The following is an 18,220-nucleotide window of genomic DNA, read 5'->3' on the forward strand; positions in this document are numbered from 1 at the left end:
GTATCAGGGGATTCCTTAATGGTAAGGTTTAATAGTCCCATATTCTTTCTCCCATCCTCTCTCAGTATTTTGAAATCATAAATATCTTCCTCCTGATACAGTCCTATCCTTTCTGGATTATTGAACCAATTCCACACCAACATTTTGTGGCTACTTCAACCCTGTGACTATAAGGTAGAAGAAATTGTTTAAATCCCAAAGGGGACTGAGCCTGTGGAGGGCACCCGGCTCCAAGGAGGCCCTGGCAGAGGTCGCAGCTACCCCCAGGGCCGCCCTGAGCCGGGCCGCGGGACTCCCGCGCCCCCTGTGTCACCGCTCGGGCCGTGACAGCCCACTACCACCATTGTCCGCGTGGCGCCTGCACTCACCGCGCCGCAAGCAGCGCGCACTCCGGAGTCCGGCGACTGGGGCCAGTGCTCGGTGCTTCTGTCTGCGCGGCTGCTGCCCCCCGCCCAGGGCGCACACATCTCTCAGGAAACCCCGACAGGCGAGATACGAGATACGGACCAGAGGACTGGATTTAAAGTTACAACTAAAAAGTCTGGAGTTGAGTCACTTGCACCCTAAGAATTGAAGGCAACAGAAGAGACGGCATTTGAACCTAGCCTGAGCTATCCTGGACTTACTGTGGAAGTTGCCCTAGAATCGTTCTAGTAAATGGGAGAAGAGATGTTCATAAATTCCTCCAACGCTTTGACCCTTTTTGAGAGCGGTGTAAGGGTCTGATAATTTAACACAAATCAGGGCTGACTGTGAAGCTTTTCTCATGTACTCAGCCTTGTTGTTACAGCTAGGATATTTGGAGAACATGAAGCTGAATAAATAGCACAGAGATACAAATGAAAAACTGAATGATTACTACTGACGTATTTACAGGTGGAATGATACAATGTCTGGGATTTGTTTCAAAGAACTTGAGTTGGGAGCCAGCATGTGTGAACCTACGGAGAGTTTCCTTTGGAGGCACTGGATGATGGGATGATGAGGCTGGAGAGGTACTTAGAACCGAGAGGAGGGCTAACGATGGGGTGGGAGGGCTCGGACAGCACTGGTGGCTGTGAGAATAGAAAGGGACACACCTAAGAGATGTCGTAAAGGAAGCATGAGGGAGAATCTTAGCGTCTGTGTATTCCAGCTTACCTCCAAGAATATCAGAGACGAGGAGAACTATCTAACTTCTGTCTCTCTTAAAAAACAAATAATAAATTGCACACGTCTAAAGTGTGAAGTTCGATGAGTTTTGAGAGAGAGATATATATACACCTATGACACCTCACCACAGTTAAAATAATGAACATATCCATCTACCCTGTGAATGCCTGCATGCCTTTTAACCCCTCCTGCCCTTCTTCACTCTCTCCTCAGTCAGCTGCTTGTCTACTTTCTGTCACTGTAGGTCAGTTTACATTTTGTAGAATTTTCTATAAATGGAATCATGCGTTATGTACTTTTTTTGGGGGGGCTGGATTTTTTTTCATTTAGTATGATTATTTTGAGATTTATGCACACTGTTTGGGATGGTGGGAAAGTTCTAGTAATGGATGAGTCGTGGTGAGGGAAGTGCAGCACTACAATTGTCATCAGTCCTATTGAATGGTATGCTTGGTAAAGAAAGAAATCATTCTTTTCAGTGGGACTATCATTTAATTTTAAAGAGACATACACCACTGTGAAAAAGCACAGGGTATATGTGCATTTAAAATAAAATATATAGGGTGGTTGTGATGGTGGCTCAGCAGGCAGAATTCTTGCCTGGGTTTGATTCCTGGATCTGCCCATGTAGGAAAAAAAAATCAAATATATATTTTGAGGATGGGTGGCGGCAAGTTTGCAAGTTTTAACCCGGTCTCTCTCACTCTCTCACTGATATTTAGGGCAAGTACAGAAAGTGTTTGGTAAAGAAGTGCTGGATTATTCTTTGAATCTGTGTCGTGGAAAATTTGATTTGTTGGTTCGCTTGCCTGACAACATCATCATACAGATCTTCTCTTTTCTGGACTTGGATGATATTGGACAATTGTCAAAAACCTGTAAAAAATTCCAAAAGGTAAGGCCTTAAAATATATATATTTTTTGCTGATAGTGATTTTGAAGGGAAAGAGAATGATGTATAAATGAATTTAGAAAATGGACTTCATATAATGATAAGTATTGGATTTGGGCAATAATAAAAAAATTCTACCTATGATCTGTGGAACTGGTTAATTTACCTCTCCAGAGGGAATAGTAGCAAAAGTGGAAAGAATGATGCAGTTGTTTTTTTTTTTTACTTAGGGTGAAAAAATTAAAGTCATTTGTAAAATAAGCTCAGTGAGGGTCATAGGCAAGGGTAGGTCATTTATGCTGCCTTTCAAGTCAAATGGATGTAAAAACAATGCCAAATATTAAAGAGAATGCTAAAAAACATACTAACATAATTTTGACTCATACTTGAACTTGAGCAAATTAAAAAAAAAAAGATTGCATAGGAATTCCTGCACACAGGCCTCCTCCAGTGCCTGCTACAAGCATGTTGGCAAGATTATCAACGAGCCCTGGAGACCTTAGTTTGAATTAAGTTTTCAAATTCACTGGTTTAGACATATTATTTTAGGCATTTGTGCTTATTTGGTAATACCTGAATTTTGAATTCATTTGGAAAGAGAACAGTGTTCATCAACTTTTTTTTGTACATAATCATTGTTCAAAATTAGAAAGAAACCCCAGGAAAAGGAATAACTAAAAATCACCTGTAATCATATCTTCCTTCAATTGTTTTTACATTTGGTATACTTCCTGCCAACATTTTCTTTAAAAGCTTGTATAGTTTTAAAGCTATTTCATTATGAGTCTGTGTGGCTTCACAACCAACTTAGAAAGGACACTAGACAACCGATTGAAGCCACATGAAAAAAAATAAAGACCTCTGATAGAGGTGACATGGGTAAATATAAAGTATAAGTACTATTGTAGCTTAGGTTTGTACCTCCACTTTTTACTGAATGAAGGATCTAAAATGAAAATGCATAAACAGTTATGAGAAGTCTATTCTGTAACTACTTGTTGAAATGTACCTTGAATATTATTGCTTTCTCTTTCTTTTCTTTGTATATATGTTATATTTAACAATCAAAAAACATTTTTAAAAAGTTATGAGAAATCAATGGTTTTGGACTCAATGTACAAAGATGAAATTTGTGACAAGAAATAAAGGTCAAGAGACAGAGGGGTTTAGGAATATAGTTTGTGTATGTTAAGTTGGTACCAAATCAAACGAGATTGTTGTAGATTGTTACAGATTTGGGATGTTGAGCATAATGTGTGTAGAGTTTCTGTTTGGGGTGGTGGGAAAGTTCTAGTAATGGATGAGTCGTGGTGAGGGAAGTGCAGCACTGCAGTTGTCATCAGTCCCATTGAATGGTATGCTCAGGGGTGGCTGAGATGGGAAGGTTTACATTGCATGCATGTTTCCACAATTTCTTTTAGAAAAGAACAACTCAAGGGATAATGACAATTAAATGACAACACTTGGTCCTGGACTGGATCTAATAAAGGAGGAGAAACAACTCAAAAGGACATTATTGGGACATATGAAAAACTGGAATATAGGCTGTAAACTTTATATCAATGCTAAATTTCTTGAACTTGATAATGTACTTGGGGTGGCTGCATAAGTGCATATCCTCCTTCTTGAGAAATATACATGGAACTATTATGTGTTCAAGAAGCATTTTCTATATAGCCTTCTCTCAAATATTAGAAAACAGATATAGACAGATGGACAGATGGATGGACAGAATACTATGGCAAATGTGACAAAATGTTACAATTGGTGGATCTGGGTATCTGGGGGGAGTTGTGTTGGGATCCTCTGTATGGGGTTTGTATTATGTGTGCAGCTGTTCTGCAAATTTGATACTATTTCAAAATGAAAAGTTTAAGAAAGCAAAACAAAACAAAACACACACGCGAGAAACCAGGAAAGCTGGTCATGGGGGGTTCTGGGTAACAAAGGAAGGTCACTGTGAGGGAGTGACATATACACCCATTAGGTGTTAGCCAGGTAAAGACCGGTGGTCTTCTCTGCAGGGGCACAGCCTGTGATTGCTGGGCGGTGGGAAGAGAATGGAGCTTCCCTGGATGTGAATGGCTTGTGTGACCAGATTGAGGGGGACAGCCTGTGTGATAAGGCTGGAGACGCAGGTGAGGTTGGCGCACATAGGGCTTTTAGGCTCTGATCTTTTACCTGAGTGCAGGAGGGACGTTGGCATGATACCTGTGACCGTGTGGAAACGGACTGCAGGAGGACAGGACTGGGGACACCAGAAGAGTAGCAGGTGTCTGCAGTGGTCCTGGGGAGCGATGATGGGAACAGTGGAAATGTTTGTGCTCCTTTCGGGCATGAGCAGCAGAAAAAAATGGGGATGCCATGTTCTCAGATGAGGAAAACTGAGGGAGATATTCTGCAGGGGAGGTAGCCGGTGGTAGCATGGGACAGAAGAATTCAGTATTGGACATTTTAACTTTAGATGCCTGTGAGGTATCCAAGTAATGATGGCTGAGTATAGAGCTGAGGATTTGGATCCAGAAGTTAAAAGATAAACCAGCACTGTAAACATACTTTGACAGATGCGGGCACAGGGGTGGTATTTAGAGCCATAAGAATGTATAAAATCACTAGGGAAAGAAGGTGGAGTGGGACTCAGGCATTTTGATGCCTTGTGGTTTTGCTGACATGAAGGGGAGGGAGGTAGACGTGCTGGGCGCTGCTGAGAGGCCCCATAGGAGGAAGAGGACATACGGATATGAAGACCACTGAGACTTAGTGTGTGCCTGGGTAGAGGAGTGAGTGGAGGAGGTGAGTGAGCAGAGGTACTGCAAAGAACAACACTTTAAAGAATGGGTGAAGAAGGAGAGAGAAGGGACAAGAATTAGGGGATAGGTGGGGTTAAGAAGGTTTGAAAATGTATATTTAAATACATGTACTCCTGCAACCTATTCTCCATAGTTAACCACTGTAAGCTAATTGGTACACATCCAGATATTTTCTAGGCACATGCAAATATTCTACATGCATCTCTAAACATTTTAAAGATTTAAAGCATATTTTATACTTTAACTTCATAATATATTGCAGACATTTTAATGTCAATATTCCATATAATGGGTCTATAACTTAACTATTCCCCACTGATATACGTTTGAGCTGTTTCCATTTTTCCTGTTACAAACATGACTGTAATGAAAATCCAGTGTGCCCACTTTTATATGTGTATATGTCTTGCTATAGGAGGTCATATTAGGAGTTCAAATGCTGGGTTTAAGGATATTCCCTTTTTATATTTCGATAGATATGGCAATTTTGCCTAAGAAGTTTTCTTTGTAACAAATCATGTTTGAATGCTCGAAGAAATGATCCAATGGAGATGAGGCTGACAAGCTAGGAGTAAGAAGCAGTCATTACCACAGGTTTCCATCTGCCAATGTTACATTCCTGTTAATATCTTGCTCACTCTTAGCCCTCAGATTTTCTGGGACAAGGCTGATTTTAAATATGCTCTATTACGGTTTCTATAATCCATTAAGATAGCCTAGAAATTCGAGCATTTCGTGTCCAAACAGCGTCTCCTACATCAGCCCTCATATCACAAAGTGGCATAAGAATCCTCTGTTTTATCATTTGTTTCATTTTTATGGTTCAGAAAAGTATGGTCACAGTTGTTATGTAGGAAACAACTGCTTCATGGACATGTCACAGGGATAATTCTAAGTAAACATACTGCTATCAACATGACACTTTAACTTTTCTACCATGATGGCAATTTAAAATTATTCTCCTAAAAATATTCTTATCATTGAAAAATACCATTCCTTCTAGGCGGTAAACTGCTGGTGCTGAAATTGACCAAGATAGCTTTCATTTATCCCTTTTGTGATACCAGGTCACTTATGAAGTTATTTTTCTTTTAGATGTGCAACAGTGAAGAATTCTGGGAGGAATTCAGAATTTTACAAGATAAACATGCTTTTGATGCAAAGAAAACAGGGATAACAATTTACAAGAAACTGCTGGCTTTCCACCAAAATGCAGCCCATCAGAAGCCCACACAGAGAAGAAAGACTGCATTTTTCTAAACTTAATTGGAGCAACAATATGAAAAATGAAATTGAATTTTCATATAACAATTATTACTTTAGATTTTGCCTATATCTGAGACAGGGTAGAAACAATTACCTGATAGGTTTAAGTAGGATAATTTATATTTTTTAAAGAGAAACCTCTTTAAGACAAAAATATTGTTCAGTAAATAAACTTCTGTTTCTTCCATTTTTCTGTTTTTGGCTATTAATTGGCTAGTAACACAAATCAGATAGATCAACTATCTAGTTGATTCTCCATTTTGATCTCTGATTTTTAGGACTTGGCCTTAATTTTAAAGATTGAAAGAATAGGATAGAAAATAAATCTGCTTATAGTGTAGATGGTTATATCTACTTCTAATGAATGAGGTAAAGCCCATTTTTTTTTCACCAAAGTTAAGTTAAAACACCAAAATAACAGAGAGGGAAAAAATCCTTTCTTACAAAGTGACACAAAGCTAATAATTATCTTCTACATCTTGGGTCCCTAAGTGTGTACAATTCGTTCATTTCAGAAGAAATATGGTGATTAAATAGTCAGTGAGCCACTGGAAAACAGTCTTGTACTTTCACCTTAGTGGTAACTAGAGGGGCAGGAGAGATTGGCGATGTGCGCTCCACTTTGTGGGGAGGACGATACCCCTTCCCAAATGTTGGGTATGTCCTTGCTGCAATAATAAATGGTAGCAACAAACATTTACTAAGCTTTGCTAAAATTAAAATATGGAACCTATTTTCCCATGAATTATTTCATCTTGCACAAAGTGTCTGACTGCCCTGAAATATATGAAATGGGAGAAGATTGCTCAATAAGTACTTTATTAAGCAAGAGAAAACTTGTTTTCAAAGACAGTATTTTTCAAGGTGCCTATTGCATATCAGATTTGAAAAATCACTCCAGTCATTTCATATTTACTATTTACTAGCAAGGCTCTGAGCAATCAAAAGACTATTAATTATCTCAAATGTCTCTCTCTTGCTATGTACATATGTAGAATATAATTATTAAAACCACTAAGTAGTTGGGTAAAGCCAAAGACTGGAATCCAAAAATGAGAATCACAAGAAAATATCCAAGGAAAGCTTTGCAAAAGAATTATTAAAAGTCTAAAAAACTGGGGCCAATCCACAACCAGCCTCTTGGTCATGCCACAACTTTAGCCCTGCCTCAAAATTGTGCATTTTAATTCTAGTGGGCTAGTTCCCATGTGAAGGAAATTATTTCCTTTACTTTTTTTGGTACCATTTCTTAGATATATGATAAACTCAAAAGTTTTTTTCTGTAATTGGCAATACAAACTCTGCAAGGATGTGAATAGCTTTCTGATCTTTTAAGCCACAAGTTGTTAGACATCTTTAAACCTGTTTCCACATTTATAAAAAGGAGACGATGTGTGTGATGTCTGGTCAATCTTAAATCCAAATCGAGAAATGTATATGGAAGTATTTTATAAAAAAGTAAACCACCATAAAAATGTTTTGTTGTTTTAAACCAGTGGTTCTCGATGTGTGTTCTGGGAATCTCTAGGAAGAGGTCGCAGGGGCTTTTTCAGGGAGTGTTCGAGGTCAAAACTATTTTTATATTAATACTAAGACATTATTTGCCTTTTAAATTTTTTCATGAATGCACTGTGGAGTTTTCTAGAGGCTACATGACATCACTCTGGCAGCTAAATGGAATGTGTGTTTATATAGTCTTGTGTTTTAAACATTTCTGTTTTAATATCAAAAAAAAAAGCAAATATCAGTAGATATAACCCAAAAGATAAACAAAAGCTCTTTGGGGTTGTCTGTAAGGAATGTACAGAGGCCCTGCGGACATGAAGTCTGAGAACCGCTGTTTTAAATAACCATTTCTGAAAATGAGAGCAGTGACTGCCAGGGAAGATGAGGCACTCAACACAAAGAAGCTGACAAATGAACAGAATCAAAAGATGGCGGATGTTTAGGAACAGCTTTACATGTCCCTGACTCTTGAGTCCACAGATCTCTAGATCAAAGCCAAAATGTGTAGTCCGGTAAGACAACAAGCAAGCTCACTATTTGGGAGGTCCACTCCAGTCCATACCCTAACCAGGGGTCAGCAAACTAGGGTCCATGGGCCAAGTATGGATGGCCACCCTGTTTTTGTAAGTAATGTTTTGTTGGAACACAATCATACCCTTTCATTTATGTCCTATCTATAGCTGTTTTCATGCTCCAAAGGCAGAGTTTAGTAGCTGCAACTGAGACCGTATGGTCTTTGGGATTGAATCATGCCCCCCCACAAAAGATATGCTCAGGTCCCAACGTCCTGTGGGTGTGAACCTACTGTAAATAAGACCTCTTTGAGATGTTACTTCAGTTAAGGTGTTGTCCACCTGAGTCAGGCCAGGTTTTAATCTGGATAACTGGAGTCTTTTAAAGGCAGAGTGAAAGAGAGTGAGAGAGAGAGAGAGAGAGAGAGAGAGAGAGAGAGAGAGACAGAGAGAGAGAGAGACAGAGACAGAGACAGAGAGGCAGAGGCAGAGAGAGAGAGCAATGGGGAAAGAGATAGAGACAGAAAGACAAAGTGAGCAATACAGAGAGACAGAGAGAGACAGAAAGAAAGAGACAGACACAGAGAGACAGAGGAAGACAGAAAGAGACGAGAGAGAGAGAGAGAGAGAGAGAGAGAGAGAGAGGAGAGAGAGAGGGAGAGAGGGAGAGAGGGAGAGAGGGAGAGAGGGAGAGAGGGAGAGAGGGAGAGAGAGAGAGAGAGGGAGAGAGGGAGAAGCAATGATGGGGAACAGCCAGAGCTGGAAGTCAACGGAACCCAGGAAAGAAAGGAGAATGTGCCATGCGGCAGAAAACCCAAGGGGCAAGGATCGCTGTCAGCCATCCCCAGAACACCAGTCTTCTTGGATAGAGTAATGCCTTTCAGACTTCTCCTCGCCTCAAAACTGTGAGTCAATAAATTCCTGTTATTTAAGCCAATCCACTGCATGGTAGTTTTAGTAGTTAGGAAACTAAAACAGCCCTTTACAGAAAAGGTTATCCTTTGATAGCCCAGGTTGGTCCAGATTGGGTCACATGATACTCGCTCAATTCATAGCAAGACCTTCTCTCTCCCTACTCCAAATTCTTAGAACTCAGAAGCAGGAGTTAGGCGTACAGCTATGCCACCTATCTGGCACTGACCATATGTCTAACAATCATGAATCGTTTTTAATGATAAAGACTAATTCTTAGGTTTTGATAAATAGAAACATTTAATAATTAATAAATAACACAGAATGACTATAATAAGCAAAATACTCAGATAATTAAAGCTACATTTTAAAAAGCAATATTTGATTATGTAAAATTTAATGTAGGAGAAGTACCATAACTGAACTTAAGAATCCATAGCAACAAAGTTTTTTATTTAATAAAAGGTGCAAAGCACAGTGTCAAAAATGCAGGAATATTTAAAAATTTCTCTAAAAGGAGAAACATAGTTTCAGACAGATACAGTAAGTTATTTAAAAAGAAATTTTTAAAAATTTCTCTAAAAGGAGAAGTACATTTTCAGACAGATATAGTAAGTTATTTAAAAAGAAATCTGTTTCAGACTAAAGAAAGATACTTGATGCCACACCTAGGTTATCTGTGTCCCCAAATGATGACATTTATGCTAACTTAGGCAAATCCTTATACCTTAATGGGTATATAATGTGAGCACACCAATCAAAGACTATAAAACTGTTTTTCATACTCAGTGACCACATTGCTTAAATGGCAATAATTTAAAGCTGTTGGATTTTATCTAGTGGTAGGGTTCCTGTTAGAGGGACTATTCTAAAATATAATAAAACTTGAGAAATGCTAATAACTGAAGGCACAAAAGTGGCTGAATTACAAAGGTATCATGAAATGAGAATCGCTCGCTTCCCTGACTATGGCTCATGTAAAACTAAGGAAAAGCACAATCAGACACAGATTCCGACAGACCACATGCTTGTACATGTGTAAGACAAGCACAAGTTATTCCTACAAGATATTTAAAGTGCCTCAGAACTCACATGGATACAGTACTAACCGTCTTCCCTGTTTTGGTCACACTTTCCTATTTTCCTAAGAAGATCATTTCCTTTGTTTGGCTAAATGATAAATACCAGTTTATATCAGGAATGGGAAAATCTACGAAAATTCTGAATTAAAAAAAAATAATAATTCTTTCTTAGGAGTGGTTTCTAGATGCCTATAGGCCACTCCTCTATATTTCTAAGTAAAGGTTAATTTATCTGACATTTTATATTTCAGGGCAATTTATAGATTTCAGCAATACCCTTGCTAGTCTCTGGAAAACTGAACTTAAGTTCATACACGTCACCAACTTTGCCTGCACGTGGTTTACTCTGCCTCTTCGCTCTTCTCAGAACCAGCTCCCGGCAGATTTTCTGCCTCAGACTTTCTCCCATCACAGCTCTCCTCACAGATCTGGCTTGTGGAATCCATACATGCTCGGACGCGAGCTCCTGGCTGGTATAACTGCACAGCTGGACAATCCTGGAGGAGAGACAAGCAGAGTTAGCCTCCCAAGGGAAACAAGCTCCTAAACCAGCACTTCAGGAGGGATCAATCTGTGGGTTTGGTGTCATATCACTTTGCATTTCTAGGGCCTGTTGACACTAAATGTCTAATGAAGATCAATCTTACAGCTAAAAATCAGCCCCTTTCACAGCTTTATCTCAGAAACCAGGCTTCTTGAGGCAAAAAAGAAAAAAAAATTATGAAAAAAAGGATAGTTAATATTTAAAATAACTTGAAAGAAAGAAAAAATTGGTATGTGGGAAAATGTTATTGTTTCTACCAAGAATACTGTGTGCCAGGCACAATCAGGGCATTCAGTGACTGGGTGGGATTTTCCCTCCCACTTTGAGAGAGTAAAACTGAAATACTCATACCTATTTCAGTCCTTCAGGTTCCACCATACAAGGTGGATGTGGGGTCTGAAACAAAATTGGACACAGACTCTCAGAGAGATGGCTTTTTAGATCTTTGAGCTAAAACAGTGGATCACCTCAGTAATAAATTTCCGTGTGGATGGTCTGTCTACCATGTAACACTGAAACTGTGAACTGTTCCCTTTACAGAAAATACTATCCCCATCATCTTACTGAATTCTTGGAAGTGGGGGAATAAAAATGTTGATTGGATCAAGGACGGTAAAATGCAGTTGCTTCACGGCAGGGGCAGTGACTGCAGGGAAGGGGAGAGTCATTCTGAAGGTCGGGACCAGCAATGACAAGAACAACTCTTTCTCTCTTGGAGAAGCTGCTCAGCTTTATCATGAGCGCCAGCACTGAAGGAGAGAAGTGAAGGAGGAAGACAAACCCTCTGCCCTCTGGCATCAGTTCAGGGAAACTTAGAGCCCACTGAGGAAGAGCCTTGCCTAGATGCCCTCTTCCTTCCCTGTCTGGGTGCAGGCAGGAAGGTGGTACCAGCATCCTTTCAATGGCCACCTTCTGTAGGCCAAAAGGATCTGCATAACATAGGTGGACATGTCCTACCTGCTTTCTTGGGGATTTTCCCTAGCTGGTCTTTACCTATTCCTGTATCATAGGTGTATGTGTGTGTGTGTAGGCCCCCCAGCAGGCCACCATGTGTGGGTAGGATTGCTTTTGCTTGAGGTGGGAGCGCAGGGGAAGAGGAGGTTTAACTTAATTTTCCCTCTCCTTACGTATAAACCCTGCCAATGAGAAGAGTGGGAGAGAGCTAGGCAGGTCCTTGAAGAATCTGAGTCCCTTTGTGCAGGGCAGAGATGAGGATGTCACCTGCTACAGGGGACTGTCAAACAGCTGCTCTTTTGCCAGAGGACAACATGCACAGTTCTGCTTTTCACTAACATTTGTGATTATATATTAGGTCCAAAAGCTGATTCTAAAAGTCATTATAACCTACCTTGTGCTTATTATTCAGACCTGCTAAGAAAGGAGCTGTTACGTACAAAGCACTCTCGTTACCACTATATGATTCCTAGATCTAACTGAGAGGAGAAACACCTGGAGTTTCCACCCAAATCATTCACTTATTCTACTGCTACAATGACTACTTATACTAATAGGCAGTTGATAAACAAGTATTCATACAAACAAATCCCCCACCAAAAAGAAATACGGCAGTACTTATGTAACCTGAGGTTAAGGTGACTACAGAAATCTCTGGATCAATATAGATGTGATGAGTCAAGGGTGAAGACAAGATGCTTGTTCTTTGGATTTCAGCCTTGCCTTTCCTGGAAGCATTGAGAAATCAACACCATTGATGCATGCAACAACGTGGGTATTAGGTTGAGTGAGAAAAGCCTAATTCAAAGGTCATATTCTGAATGGTTCCATCATGTATTATTCTTGAAATGACACAAACAAAAATAAGGAGAACATCCTGGTGGTTGCCAAGGGTTACAGAGTTGGGAAAAGAGGCAGGTGGTTGTGAACTGGCCCCCTGGTTCACTCAGCTCTAGGAAGTGGATGACAGGAGCCCCCAACTAGACCTGGCTGCTGGATGGGACAGGGAAGCAAATGGTAGAGTGCCTGGAGCTAAAAGGGGAGAGAAATGGAGACCGATTTATTAACTTATATATCATTTATAAGGTTCCTCTGGGGAAAGGTCATCGGAATAAATATTAACTTCAAACTTCTGAAAGAAAAGCTGTTTGTTTGGGACAGGCTAATATTTTGCATTAGTTATTTAATTCTTCTGAAGTGAGAACAAGACATGAAGGGAAGATGTGGAGATCAGTATAAATGAGAATTTACGATGACTGAAAAGACACCTGTTCGGGTCTTGTCACAGGATATTTTTCATCCAGTAAGAAAATACTTTTAGAAATCCTAGCCATAGAACATTTCTGTCATGCACTTTGGCTGGTTTTGACTTTAAAAATAATGTAGCCAACTATTACCTAATCAAATTAATTCTTTTGGGGCTGATTATCTGATTTGGGAATATTCCATATCATTTTTTGTTCTCCCTCCTTCTCTCCTAGGTTCTATGTCTCCTAGAAAAGTAAATAAAAGGAGATGAAGCTCAGTCTACTTATTTGTGCTTTTTGAGCTAAACATACGTATTAGGATTATCTTTGAATTCTGCTATGGAGCCATCCCTAGCCATCGCTTTCAGGTGTAAAAATAAGAGTTAGACAACTATTCTTGCATGAATTCTGGACACTTATCTCCAGTCAATGTTCTAAGAGTTCATGTTTCACAGTCCATCGACTGTACTTGCCATATGCTCGCCAGTGCTCAGGGGAGGTCCTTGGGGTACTCTGTCTACCAGAGCACTGAGGCAATTCATGGGCTGTAGATACGCCAATCCTGCCTGCTTCCTCACTGTGGAGATATAACCTATGGAAGTTTATGAGCCATTCGATCACTCATTAATAACCAGAATAGGTTAATAATGTAAAAGAAAGCTCCCTGGAAATGTCATTAGTATTTCCTTACTGCCTCAGGGGTCAACTTTGAAATTTTGCCATTATTTCTTCTCAAGCAAATGGTATAATGTTCTAGTTTTTTTTTTTTTCCTTGCTGAAAAATAACTTAGATTCTCTGAGAAAAGATGATGGCTGGTTTCATTTTAGGATTTGACTTTAAGGGCTTGATGTCCACTAAGTGAACAAAAATAACTATTCAAAGTAAAGGCTGGCAACATCAAAACTTATGCTCCCTAAGGAAATGCTCTAAGTAAGATTCAGAACCTCATGTTATCAGAGTGTGCTATCCTATACCTCAAGATACCTATATAGATTTTTCTTTTTTGGTTTAATTAAAAAAAATTGTTGTTTTGGAAAAAGCCATTATAAGACTGCAGAAGTATAGGTCATACTTTTAGTGTAGATTAATGAAATATTATCCTAAATGAATAAAAGAAACTTATTTCTCATGTGCTCCTTTTTGGATGCCAAGGCATCACACTTCTCCTCTTTACCCAGTTTCTCTCCTGCCTCCACAGTGCAGCTGCAGTTCTGGTTCCTTTTCTTCCCTCTGTCTGGGATGAATCCTTTCCCCCATTTCAGCTCATCTTCATTCTTTCTCAAAAACTTGTCAAAGTCAAAGTGAATTCTATGCTTTCTACCATCATCCAAGTGATATCTTTTGCGTTTCAAATTCTTTTTCTTGAAATCTTCTCTCCATATCCCTTTGTTCTTTACCACTGTCATTTTGTGACCTGTGATTCAATACAAATTATTAGTAGGGCTTATGTAAATTGCTTTGTTGATTACTTGTCTTCCTGTCTAGATGTGAGTTCCCAAACGGCAGAGAATACATTCTTGCTCAACATCACATTGCCAGAGTTTGCACAGCAATGGGCACAAAGCAGGTATTCTATAAAAAAGACTACTAAGAAGATAAATAAATAGTAAAAACAATAATAGTATTTACTGTTATACTTGAACGACAGATATGTAATAGGAATTATGCTAAGGCACTTTATATACATATTTTTCTAATTCTCAAGAACCTGCCAAGTAAACATAACCCACTCCTTCCCGGCCTTTTTCTAACAGATAAAGAAAAAGAGACACAAAGGGGTCAAGTAACTTTCCCAAGAGCATACATCTAGGGTATGACAGCACCTATAAGCACATCCAAAGATAGGAGAGAGCTGGTATTGACTAGCTTAGTTTCTGCTGCAGACATAGCCAAAATAATTACAATGTAATAATGCCAGGTTAATTATACATTTAGAAAAATATTAAATTAGTAAATAAACAAATGACAGCTTAGCTCATTTAGTTCTAAGTCTTTTTCCTCTCTTAGCTATATAGAGAGGGAATACGACAGCCAATAGGTCTTTCATGCCATCTGAGACTCATCCATGTATCAGAAGTGGCAAAATTAGAGGGGACAATGTTGGATCTACAAGCATAGTATGCATTCATGCCAGAAAGATAAAAATAGGCTCTGCTGTAACAAACAAACATCCTCACCATAAACCATAGTACTAAAAAATCATGGATTTGATAATCTTGTATAAATCAATTTTATAAACAAACCAATAAACCAAAACTCCAAAAAAAGGGGGAAAAAAAGGCAGGCTAATTACATGACCTTGCCACCTACTCTCCTGTATAAAACTCCACTTCTATCATCTCTTCTGAGTAGAGCAGGCCTGGGGACCGGGACATACTTGGTACTCCAGAAACAGGGAGTGGGCAGGCGCCCTGTGGTGAGGATGACAGTACCGAGGTTCCTGGAGAGTCTACAACCCTTGACAAAGGGCAGCTCCAGCCTGCATGTGTGGGGTTAGTGACCAAACCTTGAGGAACAGAGAGCAGGAGTGCTCCCTCCTGATAAGCAGCTGGCTGGTCTCTATGGGGCCTGAAGGGAGGAGACTGCTGAGGCTTTCCCTTTCACAGATAAGCCCTACTGGAGTCGGATGTCATGACTGAGCAAAGAGACAGAACAATATGCCTATGGACATTCAGCAAGGACAGAGGGGAGGATAAGCAGAACACCCAGGATCAGTAGGTATTGGTCAATTTATAATAGCTGGAGGAGATGCATAACAACTTGAACAAAAGAATTACAGTACTTAAAATAATTCTCTTTCTTAGGTGGAAAGACATTTCCTGCTCATGGATAGGAAGGTTAAATATAGTTAAGATGTCAATTCTACCCAAACTGATCTATAGATTCAACACACTAGCATTCAAAATTCCAACAACCTAGATGGAAGACTTGGAAAAGCTAGTTACCAAATTAACCCAAATGGGAAAGAGACTGCAAATAGCTAAAAACATCCTAAAAAAGAAGAACCAAGTAGGAGGATTAACGCTTCCTGATTTTAAAACGTACTATAAAGCCCCAGTGGTCAAAACAGCACGGTACTGGCACAAAGACAGAAGTACTGACCAAAGGAATCGAAGCAAGAGTGCAGAAATAGACCATCACATCTACGGTCAACTCATCTTCCACGAGGCCTCCAAATCCAGTGAACTGAGACAAAATAGTCTTTTCAATAAATGGGCACGGGAGAACTGGATATCAACAGACAAAAGAATGAAAGAAGACCCTTACCTTACACTCTATACAAAAATTAACTCAAATTGGATCAAATACCTAAATATAAGAAATGTCAGTGTGGTAGTTAGATTCAGTTGTCAACTTGGCCAGGTGAAAGCACCTAGTTCTGTTGCTGTGGACATGAGCCAATGGTAGGTGAATCTCATCTGTTGCTAATTACATCCGCAGTCGGCTAGGAGGCGTGTCTGCTGCAGTGAGTGACGTTTAACTTAATTGGCTTGTGCTTAAATGAGAGAACGCAATGTAGCACAGTCTAGCAGCTTGGCATTCCTCATCTCAGCACTTGCAGCTCAGCCCGGGCCCTTGGAGATGGAGAAAGAAATCACCCCGGGGAAAGTTGTTGGAACCCAGGGGCCTGGAGAGAAGACCAGCAGAGACCATCCTGTGCCTTCCACGTAAGAAAGAACCTCAGTGGAAAGTTAGCTGCCTTTCCTCTGAAGAACCAACAAAATAAATCCCCTTTTATTAAAAGCCAATCCGTCTCTGGTGTGTTGCATTCTGGCAGCTAGCAAACTAGAACAGTCAGGTTACAAACAAACATTCTGAACTAGTACCTTAAAGCTCCTAGAAGAAAATGTAGGGAAACACCTTCAAGACCTAGTAATAGGAGGTAGCTTCCTAAACTTTACACCCAAAACACAGCAACAAAAGAAAAAATGGATATGTGGGAACTCCTCAAAATCAAATGCTTTTGTGCCTTAAAAGACTTTGTCAAAAAAGGTGAAGAGGCAGCCAACCCAATGGGAGAAAATATTTGTGAATCACACATTGAACAAAGATTTGATATCTTGTATACATAAAGAAATCATACAACTCAACAATAAAAGAACAAACAACCCAATTATAAAATGGGCTAAAGATATTTAAAGGTATTTTTCTGAAGAGCAAATACAGATGGCTCAAAAGCACACAAAAAGATGCTTATTTTCATTAGCTATAAGGGAAATGCAGATCAAGACTACAATGAGATACCACCTCACACCTATAAGAATGGCTGCTATTAAACAAACAGAAAACTATAAATGTTGGAGAGGATGTAGAGAAACTGGGACACTTATGTTCAGCTGGTGGGAATGTATAATGGTGCAGCCACTATGGGAGACTGGCGGTTTTTTAGGAAACTAAATATCAAATTGCCCTATGACCCAGCAATAGCACTTACTCAGTATATACCCGGAAGAGCTGGAAGCAAGAACACAAACATTTACACACTGATGTTTTTCAAAACGTTATTCACAATCACCAGAAGATGGAAACAAACCAAATGCCCATTAACAGATGAGTAGATCAACAAAATGTGGTATATACATACGATGGAATATTATGCATCAGTAAGACAAAATGACATCCTGAAGCATATGACAAGATGGATGAGCCTTGAGGACATAATGTTGACTGAAATAAGCCAGACACAAAAAGATAGATACTGCATGCTTCCACTTTTATGACCATGGTAAAGGTAAAATCAGAGGCTTATAATATAGAATATAGGGGACTTAGAGATACATAGAAGCTAGAGATGGGTGAACGGTTACCTAATGAGGTTGAACTCTAGTAAGGGAATAGATAGGAGTGAAGGTGGTTCACTAGTGGGTCTAAGTAATATCACCAAATTGAAGGTGAACATGATTGAAAGCAGTTGTATAGACCCATGTGTCCCACTGATTAACACTACAAATAGAAGTTCTTGCATAAACTACTTCAAACGTATGAATCTTGTACAAAGAGTGCATAAATTCGGGATATAGAGGGGAAACTGCCATTGCATGCTATGTACTGTGTTTAACAGAAAACATCAACAGTACGACAGCAACTCCAGGGGCAAATAATGGGGGGAGGGACAAGAGTTAAGGGGAGGTTTTGATTTTTTCTTTGGTGAGGTTATATTTATTGGTTCTCTTTCTCCTGGGAACAATGAAATTATCTAAAATTGAGAGGGTTGACGGATTGTTGGCTTTGGACATTATACATGATGCCTAATGAATACAGGTGGCTAAAGGATGCACTGAGTGAGAAGTAGATTGGTGAATGATGGTATATACATATGATTGAATATTGTGCTGCTACAA

The 18,220-nt window shown here is 39.5% G+C and overlaps 1 protein-coding gene and 1 long non-coding RNA gene across 2 annotated transcripts in view; one reads left to right on the forward strand and one right to left on the reverse strand.

Moving 5' to 3' along the window:
• The first annotated feature begins 1,096 nt into the window (after window positions 1–1,096).
• Window positions 1,097–6,328, forward strand: LOC143661765 (uncharacterized). Its single transcript, XR_013164813.1, has 3 exons — window positions 1,097–1,396; window positions 1,875–2,047; window positions 5,950–6,328. It is a non-coding gene; the product is annotated as an uncharacterized LOC143661765 (long non-coding RNA).
• Window positions 6,329–10,431: 4,103 nt separating this feature from the next.
• The window catches only part of UPF3A (UPF3A regulator of nonsense mediated mRNA decay), a 48,624-nt gene continuing 40,835 nt past the window's right edge, over window positions 10,432–18,220 (reverse strand). The window contains 3 exon segments of the mRNA XM_077134963.1: window positions 10,432–10,629; window positions 14,053–14,218; window positions 14,220–14,292. Coding sequence (XP_076991078.1) covers window positions 10,553–10,629; window positions 14,053–14,218; window positions 14,220–14,292 — 316 coding nt within the window. The 3' untranslated portion in view covers window positions 10,432–10,552.

This window comes from Tamandua tetradactyla, chromosome 17 (genome assembly GCF_023851605.1).
Source record: "Tamandua tetradactyla isolate mTamTet1 chromosome 17, mTamTet1.pri, whole genome shotgun sequence".
Classification (NCBI taxonomy): domain Eukaryota; kingdom Metazoa; phylum Chordata; class Mammalia; order Pilosa; family Myrmecophagidae; genus Tamandua; species Tamandua tetradactyla.